This window comes from Protopterus annectens, chromosome 2.part1 (assembly GCF_019279795.1).
Source record: "Protopterus annectens isolate FY-2018-M chromosome 2.part1, PAN1.0, whole genome shotgun sequence".
Lineage (NCBI taxonomy): Eukaryota > Metazoa > Chordata > Ceratodontiformes > Protopteridae > Protopterus > Protopterus annectens.
The window spans coordinates 1,850,416,775-1,850,430,546 of NC_056729.1; the positions used below are offsets into that span (position 1 = coordinate 1,850,416,775).

General features: G+C 38.8%; 1 protein-coding gene across 1 annotated transcript in view; it reads left to right on the forward strand.

The window, feature by feature from the left end:
* Nucleotides 1-13,772, forward strand: part of LOC122795049 (coagulation factor XI-like) — a 405,449-nt gene that overhangs the window by 340,789 nt on the left and 50,888 nt on the right. The window contains exon 6 of the mRNA XM_044063626.1: nt 3,484-3,596. Coding sequence (XP_043919561.1) covers nt 3,484-3,596 — 113 coding nt within the window. The remainder of the gene's footprint in view (nt 1-3,483; nt 3,597-13,772) is intronic.

The window sequence follows — 13,772 nt, forward strand, 5'->3', positions numbered from 1 at the left end:
TTGTGGCTTTCTGGAAATGCAGGAACTATATTCAAAAGATTAATAATGAACTAAAATGATGAGAGAGAAAAAAACATATAACAAATCATTTGTGTTTTAGTCTCTTCTTCTTCTCTGAAGTCTTCCAGGAAGCTTCAGTTGCCAATCTCTTTAATGAAGAACTAGCCCATTCCATTTCTTCTATTTTATCCAAAATCCTTTTTCTTTGACAAACAGTAAAGCAGAGTCTAAATCATCGAAGACCTTAGGACCATCAGGAAGGAAGATTTTAAGCTTGGCAGGAAACAGAAGGTATGTTTTAAACTGTGCTTTTTAAGCTCCCTTATTAGTGGCAGAAAAACTTTTCTTTTAGCAATTACCATGGAAGAATAGTCATTGTCAAAACGCACAGTTGTCTCATTAAACTTAACAGGAGCTTTAGCCCAAGCAGATTTAAGAACCATCTCTTTATCAAAAGATGATAGAAATCTAACTATAACTTATCTAGGATAGTTTTTGTTAGAGTTAGTATTAGCTATAGATCTATGTGCTCTTTCGATACCAAAAGAGAATGCTTCTGGTAAATCTAAAGTTTTAGGGAGCCATGTTGTTAAAAAGAAGTAATATTGTTACCTTCAATATTTTCTGGCAGTCCAAAAATCCTAATGTTATTAGCCTAGATCTATTTTCCAGGTCATCGAGCTTTGTTTGTAAATGTGTATTTTGTTTCAGCAGAAACTCAGTGTTGATTTCCTGTTCTTGTATTTTATTTTCCATGTCATTCACAGCTTCTTCTATGCCTGTCATCTGGATCTTCTGTTGTTGCAGGTCCATATGTAACAAGTCTATTTGTTTTGTAGTTTTTCTATGAAAGTGTCTATTTTAGTATCCATTTTATCCATCTTAGCAGTAAGTTGCTGGACTATAATTATCAGAGACTGAAGTTCTTTCTTGATGCTGAAGTCTTGAGAATTTGTCTTACTGGAACTCATTTCAGACTGATAAACTGACAGGAAAATTTCCAAAGTAATTTCTGACAGGAATATTATTAAGATTTCCTTTCTTTTTTAGATATAGTTCAAGAACTATATAAAACAAACATATTTAGAAAGAAAATTACTTCAAGAATTAATTTTTTAAGTAATTAATTCCTGTCAATGTAATGAAATTGGTGGAGCTGAAGAAATCTGCTGCTATCCTGTGTTCATCCTTGGCCACACCCCCAATTCCTTTTTTTCTGATACCATTAACTCACTAGCCTCTCACCTTACCATTGACAATTCTAGCATCCCTAACCACACATCTTCAAATCTGCCTACTTTCCAATTACAACACATCTCTACCACCTTTATCCAAAAACTTATCCAAAAACTTAAACCTTGTACCCCCTCTGCTGATCATCTACCATCAGAATACCTTCAAAAAGCAGCTAATGTAGTAGCCTATCCCATATCCATCCTTATAAACAGAACCATCAGTGAAGAAACCATCCCTGATATCTGGAAAATCTCATACATTATCCCCTTACATAAAGGAGGCAACTCTAATGAGAACTCTAATTACAGGCCTATAGCACTCTTATCACCCTTAGCAACAATTATGGAGAAATGTATTCACTATCAGTGAATGGGTCACTTAACTAAACATAACATACTAACTAACTGCCAGCACGGTTTTAGGCCATTTCATAGTACCACCACAGCTCTCCTTTCCTTTACTGATTTCATCAATAAAAATCGCAGCAATAATATTCTCTCATCAGCACTCTTTATAGACCTGTCAAAAGCCTTTGATATGGTCAACCACCCCCTGCTCATAAAAATCCTAGAATCTCTTTCTTTAGAACCCAAGGCTATTCACTGGTTCACTTCGTAACTCAGCAATAGGAAACAGGCAGTTCTCTGGGATAACAAACTCTCATCTCTTCTGCCAGTCTCACTTGGTGTCCCCCAAGGCTCTATTCCTGGACCTCTTCTGTTCTCCTTATTCATAAACGACCAATAAGTAGCTATACCTCAAGCTACATGCATACAATACGCAGACGATTCTACACTCATATGTTCTGCTAAAACCATTTCAGAATTATAAACACTAACACAAAATGTATTTAACGCAGTTGAGGCATGGTTCTTAAAACGCTGCCTCCTTTTGAATGCTAAAAAAACCAAACTCTTGCTCTTTAAGCCTACTATTAGGTCCTCCCCAATAGAATTCTCTATCTTATCCAAAAATGGTACCCTTATATCCCCTGACTCTACCACCAAGCTGCTAGGTGTCACTATAGACAATAACCTTACCTTTGATAACCACATTAATAATACTGTCAAAACTGTAAATAGAAAACTGGGCTCCTTCTACAGTATTAAAATGTTTTTAACTCCCATAGCCAAAGCTACACTTGCCCACTCTCATCTTATTTCCACTCTTCTCTACGCTTCACCTATATACACTAACCTAAAGAAAAATAATCTCTGTAAACTGGCTAATACTTACAATAGTATTGCTAGGTTTGTTACTGGGAACCAATTTAGAACTCACCACTGTCTGAACCTACAGCAACTCCACTGGCTTGAACTAAAAAACATGTTGATACTCTCCCAACTCACCTTTGTCCATAGGATATTTTACCAACCTAATAACACACCTATACTTTCTAATCTATTTACCTCTTACACTAACCTAAATTCATTACGCTCTTCAAACAAACTTCTAGTAACCTCAACTAAGTCTAATAACATTGCTGGTGACTCCCTATTCTCCAATAACATCGGTAAATATTGGAATCTTCTACCTACTGCTCTAACTTCCATTCCCTCCCCTGTTCTCTTTAAACAAAAGCTGAAAAAACACCTTAAAATACATTGGTTATGCCCATGTTTCAATCCTGACTAAAAATTGTGACTTTCACAATTTTTTTTCTCTCTCTCTTTAACACCTTCTTTCTGTTCGCTCTCTACTACCTACACTTTGAGAGGTTTCCCTAACAATCTACTTCTTTTACAAGTAGCTTCTATTACAATCCATTAAAGAATTTTGAATGTAAAAGAAATTTCCTGAATGTGCTCTACACTTGCCACAAATATTTTACTGTTACAGAACCTTTCGATTTTGTATTTCTAGAACTACAACTTAATTGTTTTCTCTACAGGGTATGTATGTAGAATTCTGTAATGTAGTCTTGAATTATGTTTAACCTGCTACTTATTTATTTTTTTTTTATGTATAATGTAACTGTGTTTTGTCTCTACGTGGAGCTTTTCTCCTCGGGCCTCTGCTGAAAATGGAAATATATCCAGTCAGACCAGCCCGGTAAACAAATGTAAAATAAATAAATAAATAATCTATGGTCATGGTAAGATTTTGCACAACTATTCTATTTTGCACATTGGATATATTAATATGTAAGTGCTTTTTTATATTTCTGGCTATATTGTTGCATAATTGCAAATTGTTTGACTGTCTCTATACATCAGATTATAAATGATGTTGTTTTATTTTCTTTAGCCATCAGTGTTACAGAAAATACTCTATGCTGGTTTCATCTCCAGCAGAAATATATGTTCTTCCTGACGTCATCTCTGGATTTAGCCTCAGGGACTGTGGAGGGTCAATACTTGGTGAGTGCTATCCCAACTGCACTGGTTTGGTTTTACATATTATTTTTGGATCTATTACATATACTGAGTTCCTAAAACTATGTGCATGGTCAAAACACCTTGTAAATTGCAGCTTTAATACATGTCCTCAGAATGTATATGCACAATATGCTCTATTTAGTTTACAAGCAAGTGCTGCAAAAGGCTTTTTTTGCAGAAGTACAAGCTCTTGTGCACCCCCCATTTGTGCGGGACTGTATTATTCTCACTACATGATCATTCATTTTCAATGAAAGAGTGTCATCTGCTAGGCAATGCAATACCTGCCTGCCTGTTTTTTAAAGTGCACTAACACATGGTCTCCCAGGGCTTACTGGCAACTATATGAATCCTATTGCAAATAAGTGAGCTATAGAACTCTAAGCAAATGCAGACTCAAACCAGCATGCTTATAGAAATGAAGATCATTCTTGAGAGATCAAAAAAGTGAATGTAAGCTGTTATTGCTTATTTGTTTAAACATTAAAGTGCTTTAGAGACTGCATGCAATGTGAGAAGAGGAATAAGAAATAGGAAGAGAGGTGAAATGCCCCCCCCCCTCCATGCTTGCCAGTGACCTTTGTCATTTTGTCATGCTGGAAGTGGAGTGAAATTAATAGTCTTTTTTCCCTTTCACTTACCTGAGATCTTTAAACCTGCCAAATATTACTTTATGTATTTGGGTCAATAGTCTGTCATTACACACAGTGCTGTGATTAAACATGAATTGCAAAATAAATGAGGGTGGCCTAATGGTTAAGTTGTTTACCTTATAGACACAAGGTGCAGGGTTTGATTCTCACATGGGGTAATTGGCTAGGCTTAACATGTCCCACAAGGGCAGTTAGCCTAGTAGTAACCTATGAACCTAAACCTCATCTCAGAGGTCTGGGGAACTACCTCACCAAAAAAAACATGAAAAGTTTAAACGGTGTTTCATTTCCGTAATTATAATATGATGCTATGAGCAACACACTAAGTCTCTGATACTGTATGAAAATAAAATTGGTTTGCCTTTCAGTGGAATTATTTTGCAATAAATACAATAAATATTTATATTGCTCATATGTGCTGCTGTGACTGTAACAAAACAGTAATGAGACAAGCCTTTTGAATCATTACAGACAGACTTGTGTCAAGTTTTACACATGAAAAGGACTTCACTAAAGTGAAGTTGTGTTAATCTTTTCATCACCTGGTACCAGGTTTATCTGATTTGAGATCATAAGGAATCAGGAGTCTATCCCAAGACTCACTAGTTATAAGGCACAGAACTAATCTCTGGATGGGACACCAGTCCACTACACAATGCACAGAATGTTACCCAAAAATGTAAGCAAGTTAAAGGATTGTGAACTCAGCTACAGCATATATTTAAAATGAAGGAAGAAATTACACTGCACATCAAAAGCCGAATACAGCAAGGGAGAGAGATGGTAATTCCATACAGAAGGCACCTTGTGTGGGAGTTGAATCATACAATGAAATGTCACAAAGACACAGCACTAAACCATTGTTACAGCAATGTGATCCCAAAGAAAATGTGATGTCTGATAGTGCTGAATGCAAGTAATCTGCTGTTAAATGATACTGTTGCTTTTTATAAACCATGCTTTGAGTAGTAAGACCAAGAATATGTGCACAAACTGACAAGCAAATGTTTTGTATTAAGGTTAACAGCCATTTTGTGCCTTATTCATTCAAAAGTGCAAAAATAAATGGAAAAATATTCTTCCTGCATTTAACCATAATTCAAATATAATGGTAAATTCTCCAGCAGACTTCTTCATCTTCATCTTCTTCTTCTTTTTCTTCTTCTTTTTTTGGCTTTTTCCTGGTTAGGGGTCGCCACAGTGGATCACATATCCTCTCATGATTGGCAATGGAGTTTTATGGTGCCGAGGTGCCAGCCCGGCTCCCAACCTTCCATCAAAAGCATAGGTCATAGCTGTTCATAGCTCAGTTTAAAGGCAGTACTACATGCCAGAATGAGCATACAGCACACGACTTTAAACTGTACTCCAGAAAATGATGTGCTCATTATGGATGTTATCCATGTGCCATGGTGATGATGTTGTGGGAGACATTGGAATACAAGTAGGGAACTTATAGGTTCATAGGCTAGTACTAGGCTAACTGCCCTTGCGAGCCATTTTAAGCCTAGCCAGTTATCCCCTGTGATATTCAAACCCTGTACCTTGTGTTTGTAAGGCAAACACCTTAACCATTAGGCCACCCTCCCAACCCTTCCCCACAACTTCCTGTCTCATTATGGATATTATCCATGTGCTGTGATGATGATGTTGTGGGAGACATTGGAATATATGTAGGGAACTTCCTGTCTCATTATGGATGTTATCCATGTGCCGTGGTGATGATGTTGTGGGAGACATTGGAATATATGTAGGGAACTTCCTGTCTCATTATGGATGTTATCCATGTGCCCATTCATTTGTCCAAATTATGTTTGACTAGAGTAATAGAAGTACTTTGCTTTATAGGGAGTGGAATACGGTTCCATAGAAGTAGTATCTCTGTGATCCATACCTATCCCTCCAGCATGTTCTATTGATTTTACAAAAGAGATTGAAATTCTTTGAGTAGGTATTTGTGGTACCACAGGACTTCCGAAAGTGTAACAGGTCTGATAGAACAGGGTCAGTTAAAACCGTATACATGAGGTAGTCTATATGAGACTGAGATGAGGAACAATACTTTGAAGTGGTCAGTATAGATTTTACAATTTAGGCCTTTGATTTTTTTTTGTGAGAAAGCATTTTGGTTATTTTAGTTGCAACATGTGTTTGGACGGATACATACTAAAAGGGGCATTATATTTAATAATCACCTAATGATTTCCGAGTGAAGTGACACGAGCACATCCCTGGATCTGAATACAATATCCTTGGATATAATCTGTTCAATGAAAAAGGACATCCATAGAATAGTAGATAGCTAGCGATCAAAGGACATTTCCTTGTCGGTATAGGTTCCTAGATAACTAGCTACGGTATCGGTTTGTTGTCAGTGTGATAATTACAAGGGGCGTCATGCTTATCAAAGGACTTCTTGCATTTAGTTTTACTCTGTGGTTTTGACAAAACCTATTTGTTTGAGCCAGGTCCTCCCGAAGAGGTTATTATCCTGTGGGGAGTTTATGATGGCACCAAGTTTGCAGTCATCTGCAAATCTGGTCAACCAAAAGCCCTTAACATTAATTCTGTCCTCAGAAAAGTAAATGCCAAAGAGAAGTAGCCCAGGGAGTGAAGCTTGGGGTACACCTTCAGTGGCAGGTCTTTAGGAGGGAGGTACAGCCACACAACCTAATTTCTTGGTTTCTATTTGTAAACAAATGCACTATTCTACAAGTTACAAAGGACTGACATTTAGCTGCCAGAGTTTATCTACGATACCCGAGTGTGAGAGGGTATTGAATGCCTTTGCATGTATGGTCTAGATATATGGTGTGCATGGTCTAGATATGTGGGGTGCATGGTCTAGATATGTGGGGTGCATGGTCTAGATATGTGGGGTGCATGGTCTAGACATATGGTGTGCATGGTCTAGATATGTGGGGTGCATGGTCTAGGTATGTGGGGTGCACTATTTTGGATTCCTACTTTGCTTTAGTAATGTTTTTCAAAGAAGTCGAGCAGGTTAAATACGCGGGACCTGCCCTTGATATACCCAAACTGGGCTGGGTTGAAAGTCTGTAGGTTACCGATATCCTTATTTATTAATTCCGTAATGATCCTTTTATAGCCCTATAGATTCGATTGGTCTTACTTGTGGGTCTAGAATTACCTGAGTCTGCTCAAGCCCAACTTTGTGCAGTGGAATGACTTTTGCTGTCCGCCATTCATCTGGCATAAAGCCTGTTTTGAAGCTGATACTGAATATCTTCTATAGCGGATTGGACAAGTTTCAGACTGAGCAGTAATCATCCTCGTATGTTGTCTGGCCCCACACACATAGCATTCTTATCCTTAGGAGGACTCTTAAAAACTTGTTCTTGGGAAATGTGAGGGGACGAAAGTGTGAGTACGTGATCTCAGAATGTTGGAAAGGAGAGGGGGTGGAGTTCAAGCTAAATTTGTTTGTTAGTAGATTGGTTTTCCTTTCTGAGGTCAGTACATGATATCCTTTACCGTTAGAGCTGTGTGGTGCTAGGTATTATTTCTGCGATATGGAATGTAATTAAAAAGGCTTCGCGCTTAGCCTTCACCTACATTGCTATTTTTACCTCATATCAGGTATTATTATTTATGTATTTTTTATTTATTTTATGTGTTTACCAGGTAATGTCTGAATGGGCACGAGGCCAATTTTCAGCAGAGGCCCAGGGAGAAAAGCTCCTTACATACAAATAAACAATATTGAACAAAAAAATTGACACATATTAATATTTACAATGTACAAAGCAAATCCAGTATAGTAATTAAAAACTAATAACACTAATTAACAAAATTAGCACAGTTGCAGGTGAATTAACAGCATGAATTAATAGTGAGAACAGTGTGATACAGTTTGTCAAGATAGAGCAATGCAGTCTCCAGAACAGTTATAAGACAAAGCAGCATATGTGTTTACATTGCTAACTGAGAGTGTTGACCAAGTTAGCCTTCAGCAGTTAATAACTAGCTGTGGGTATGAGCTAGTTTAGGGTGGTGTGAAGCAGTAGAAGGTGGACTAGCCAGGAGTATGGCAGCAGCAGAGGCAGTGTTTTGCTAGATGTTCCCTAAGGAGGTGTTTGAACTCTTGAATGCTGGGGTTTTTAGCTATAGATTGAGCAAGATTGTTCCAGAATTTGGCAATTTTATAGGCGTAGAGGGCAGTGCCTTGTGTGTTGTGGGGTTGGGCAATCTTTAACAATAGTTTATTAGAGTATCTTAGTGATCTAGGATTTCTGTTGGGTTAGATTAGGTTAGAGAGTGCTGGGCAGTCATTTGGTTGGTGAATTATTTTGTGGGCTATGGACAGCTGGTTTAATGTTAGAAGGTTTGGGAGTTCTAACCATTTGAGTTGGGAGAGCACTGAGCACTAGTGGGTTCTGTAAGGGGGGGGCCTGTTTCAAATTTGGCAATTTTGTTGTAGCAGAATTCTAGATTATTTAGGTCAGATTTACGAATGTTTGTATATACTGGAGCCATAGTGAAGGGTGGAAAGTCGATGTGTGTGGGCAATGGCTAGTTTGGCACTTTCTATAAGGTATAGTTTCATTCTATACAGGGTGCAGAGTTTGGAGTGGACTTTTTTGATGGTGAGGGAGATGTGGCTATCAAACCTTAGGTTTTCATCAACTGTGATGCCTAGAAGCTTAGTTTGGTTAGTGGGTTCTGTTTTGGTTCCATTTGTGTAAAGGATTGTTTTGGATTTATTATAATTGAAAAAATTAACTTGTTTTGTTTTGGTTTAATATGAGTTGATGGTTAGTGAGGTAATTTTCTATATTCTGGAAAGATTTTTGCATTTTTGTTTGTAGATCTCGGGGGGTAAGGGCTGAGCAGATTAGTGTGGAGTGGTCAGCATACTGGACTATGGAGGCTAGTTGGGTTGCATAGATGAGGTTGTTAGTAAAAATTGTAAAGAGAAGGGGGCCAAGTATGGATCCCTGTGGTACACCTACAATGATGGGTAGAAGGGAGGACAGAGTGTTTTCCCATTTGGTGGCTTGCTGATGGTTAGAGAGATAACTATGGAACCACGACAGGGCTGATGTTTTGAGACCATGAGATGATAGTTTATTTAGTAGGATTTTGTGGGAAACAGAGTCAAAGGCCTTTGACATGTCAAGGAATATGGAGGAGACCATTTGGCCTCCATTTATGAGACCTTGAATGGTGTTTGTAAAAGACAATAGGGCAGTGCAGGTACTATGTTTTGACCTAAAGCCATGTTAAGTGGGGGAGAGGAGGTTGCGATTGAGGAGGTGGGTAAGGAGTTGGGAATGAATGCATTTCTCTAAGATTTTGGCTGGAGGGAAGAGGATGGCTATGGAATGGTAGTTTGTTAGATCTCTAGAGGGGACAACTTTGTGTAGGGGAATGATGTGAGATATTTTCCATAGATAGGGGACATTTTGTTCAGAGATTGAGCGGTTGATCAGGATTGATATGGGATAGGCTATTTAGGTGGCAGCAATTTTAGGGAATTCATTGGGTAGCTGGTCAGCTGCTAGACAGCAGGGTCTGAGCTTGGAAAGGAGTGTTTTATGTAGTTAGTTTGGATTGGGGTAAAAGAGAAGGGAGTGTGGGAAATCAGAAGAGGGAGATGGTACAGTGAGAGGTTGATTAGTCTGATTACCAAAAGTGATGTGATTGAGTTAATAAAGTGAGTATTAAATTATGTAACTATTTGGTTAGTAGCCTTGGAGTTGGCTGGTGAGGGGTTTGGGTATAGCCTGGGTTAATTGTTAATGTCTTGCCAAAATCATTTGGGGTTGTACTGGTGGGTTTATTGACATAATATGAAGTAGGTTTTTTTGTCTTTTTATCTATGCCTTAGCCTGGTTTCAGAGCTGTTGATATGTTGTGCGGTTTGTTTTATTTTTGGTGGTGTGGTAAGTGGATCATGCCCTGTCTCTTTGTGTCACCAGTGCTGTGGCATCATTATTTAGCCAAGGTATGTGCCTAGTTTTTGCTCTTATTTTTCATGCAGGTACTAGATTGTTAAGTATTTTAAGAAAGGCATTGTTGAAGTAAAGGACTGCCTGATCATCTGGGAGGTTTCTAAGAGAAGACCAGTTCTTTTGTTGAAGTACAAGGTTAAAAGTGGAGGGGGAGAAATGTTTCTTGTCTCAAACAAATGTATATATTGTTTTGGTTTGTATCTGAACTCGTTTTCTGTACAGGAAGGTAGGTGAGTGGTTACTGAGGGAGTCTGGAAGGCACCCTCTAAGTAACCTAGGTTGGGTTTGTTAATCAGTATCCAATCTAGAGTGGACTGCTTTTTTGAGTGTTTATCTTATCAGGTTGGACAGGATATGGTCTGGGTGAAGTTGAAGAGGTTTAAGAAATTGAAGGGGTTTTTGGAGTTGAAGGAGTGCCAATCCAGGCTAAAATCTCCTAAGAGAATGGCTTCCTGGTTAAAATTAGATGATGCCCATCCCAGAAGATTTTCAATTATGGGTAGGTTATTGCCAGGGGAGAAATAGGTGGTTATGATAATAATAGTTTTGTTAGGGTTTATTACTAGGTGTGTTGTTAGGATTTCAAAGCTGGGAGGGGCACAGTTCAATAGTTCAGTTTTGAGTGTGCCTTTATACATAATGGTGACACCACTGCCCCTTTTGTTTGGTCTGTCTAATCTAATGATGTTGTATCCATTTGTAATAATTTCCTTGTCTTTAATGTGAGGCTTTAACCAGGTTTCTGTTATTGCTGCAGTGTCTGGTAAGTAGGAGGTAAGGGTAGCATGGAATTCAGTCATTTTATTTATGATACTACAGAGGTTAAAGTTTATAAAGAGTATGTCACTTTTGTTGGTTGTTGGAAGTGGGGGATGGGGTGGTGGTTCGTACTATGGTGGCTAGAGGTTGGTGTAGAGCTGGGAGGGGAAATGGCTGGGCAAGGAGGGGTGTGAGTGTGTGGCCCTAGGTTGGGGTAGATGTCATCCTGGAGCTTAATTTGTGTTATATTGTATAGAATGAGTTGTCTGATTTTATTGGTTTATTTTACATATCTGAGAGTTGAAGGATAAGTACAGTGAGGGGGCAAGTGTTTGAAAGGTAGGAGGAGAAAGGTAGTTGTGTTGTAGAGGTGTGAGCTAATGTCAGCATATATGTGGGTGTGACTGTTGGAGGATAGAGGGAGAGTAGGTGAGTGTAGGTGTTTGATGGTGCAGGAGTGGAGGGGAGGTGGAGCTAAGCAAGAGGTGGAGAAGGTGGTGTAGAAGAGTATGGTTAGTAAGGAGATGAGTTGAGACATAGTGGATGGCTGAAAAGGTGTTGTGTGGAGTTGCAGGGGAGGGGAGGAGACGGAGGCAGGTGGAGGATTGGCTGGTGGTAGAAGGGGTGTGGTCTGGTTAGGTGTAAACCTAAAGGAAGAAGGGGTGGGTGGGAATGGAGGTATGGTAGGGGAGCAGAGTAAACCCAAGCTCAGCGAGGGTGAACGGAGTGGGGAAAACCCCAGCTAGAATGCGTACCAACAGAAACTATCAGTCACTTTGACCCGGTTGGAGGATGCTACCTTTACTGCTAAGGTAAAGTTGTTAAATGTGTAACCCAATGCAGACATTAATTTGTAAAGTACAGAAACTAATGCAGATTATAGAGAAAGTTGCTACTACTGCAATAGTTTACAGCACTGTCAAATTGATATAAGTTGCAGTTTAATTAGTGTAGAAATTCTAACAGTAGCTATACATTTTTAGCTTTCTAAAACCAGAAACTTCACCAGTGGCTATGCAAAGCAAAACTCTAACAGGAGGGGATGCTGGACAGTGTATAATGCAGATAGGGGCTGAGTGGGATTGGTAGAGGCAACTAGAAGAGCGGAAGATATAGGGTAGAAAAAAATAAACAAGCAGGGGGACTGAGGGATAATCAGCTGGGCATCTCTGGCAGAGTGCACATCCTAGGTTTTATAATAAAGTACAATGCCTAGTGCAGTGTCTTGAAACACAGGCACATACTTAGTTTGCAAATGTCGTTGAGCTGTTTCAGGGGTTCTTAGCACCGGACCAGCTTTAATGTTGGTTGAGATCAGGAGTAAAACAACTATTTTTATTTACTTTTTTTCAGCTGTGCCCCCTCAAAATTCAACTTTTCAATACCCAGTGTAGATAGTCACAGAGGGTAGTTAGGTTAAATTGGGATTATCATAGGGTGAGGATAAGAGTGAGTGGTAGAAAGAACACAGCTGGTTATATTCTGCTTAAACTGCAAATATCCTTATCTGCCTGGTCTTACTGTACTGTACTTTTTAAACTCAGTCTAAAAGGCTAGGAATGCAGTTACTGAAGATCTTGCTGTTAATTAACAGAGTCAGAAGTGTATTAACAGAATAAAATCAAAAACCTGCCTGGTCTTCACTACGCTGAACTTTGTAGCAATCAGTCACACAGCTAGGTATGCATTTAATGGAGACCTTGTAGTTAATTACTATACTATGAAGTGTATTCACTGTTTAAACAATAAAGACTTAGTAGAATAACAATATTCCAGTGCATACCGTGCACTTTGTATGCATTGCTGTGTTGGGCAGAATGTTTTAACTAGAAATATACATACGAATGCTAACCTTGCAGGACATTTTCAGATTCACCAGTAAGACTAGTGCTATACAATTGTATAATAGTTGTTTACATTTATAACAACACCTGACTGCAATCAATACAGTTAAGAACAACTCGGCATGCTTGCTACATGTGATCAAAGTAGCGTTCTGTCACTATGTTACAAACTTGTAAAATATAAACAGTAAACACATGAAAAGTTGCATAGTGCCAGTACGTCTTGATTGAATTTATCAGCATTAACTTTCAAATTGTAAAAAGCAGCAGTAGAGCACTTACATATGGAGTATGCTATACCAGTTGGACGCTTGGCAGATAGGATATTAAGAAATGGTGCCTGATGTTACAGGTAACCAATATAATTTTGCACCAAATGTTAGGTGTTAGGGGGAGGGGTACAAGCACAGGTCAGAGGAGGTAGAATTAATTAATCTAACCCCAGATAGAATGCTTGCCAACAGAAACTATCAGCTGCTCTGACCCAGTTGGCAGATGATACCTTTACTGTTAAGGTAAAGTTGCTAAGTGTGTAAACCAAAGAATACTTTAATTTGTAAAGTGCAGAAACTAATGCAGATTATAGAGAAAGTTGCTACTGCTGCAATAGTATGCAGCACTGTCTCAAATTGCTATAAATTGCAGTCCAGTTAGCATAGAAATTCTAGGGTCTATATTATAAGATCGACGGTTGAAAACATTGAATACCATATGGTCGACACCATATGGTCGATGACTTCAAATGTTGAACTTACAAAAACAACAAAAAAGAAAAAAGTACCCTAATGGGTCTAAGCAGGGGGCAAGCCCCCCCTGCACCCCCCAAGTAGGGGGTTGTACCCTCCCACACCCCCACTACTTAAATATACCAAATCTGAGACCGCACTACATTGCAGTAAATTGAAATCTTCCCTTACGGAGATTTCC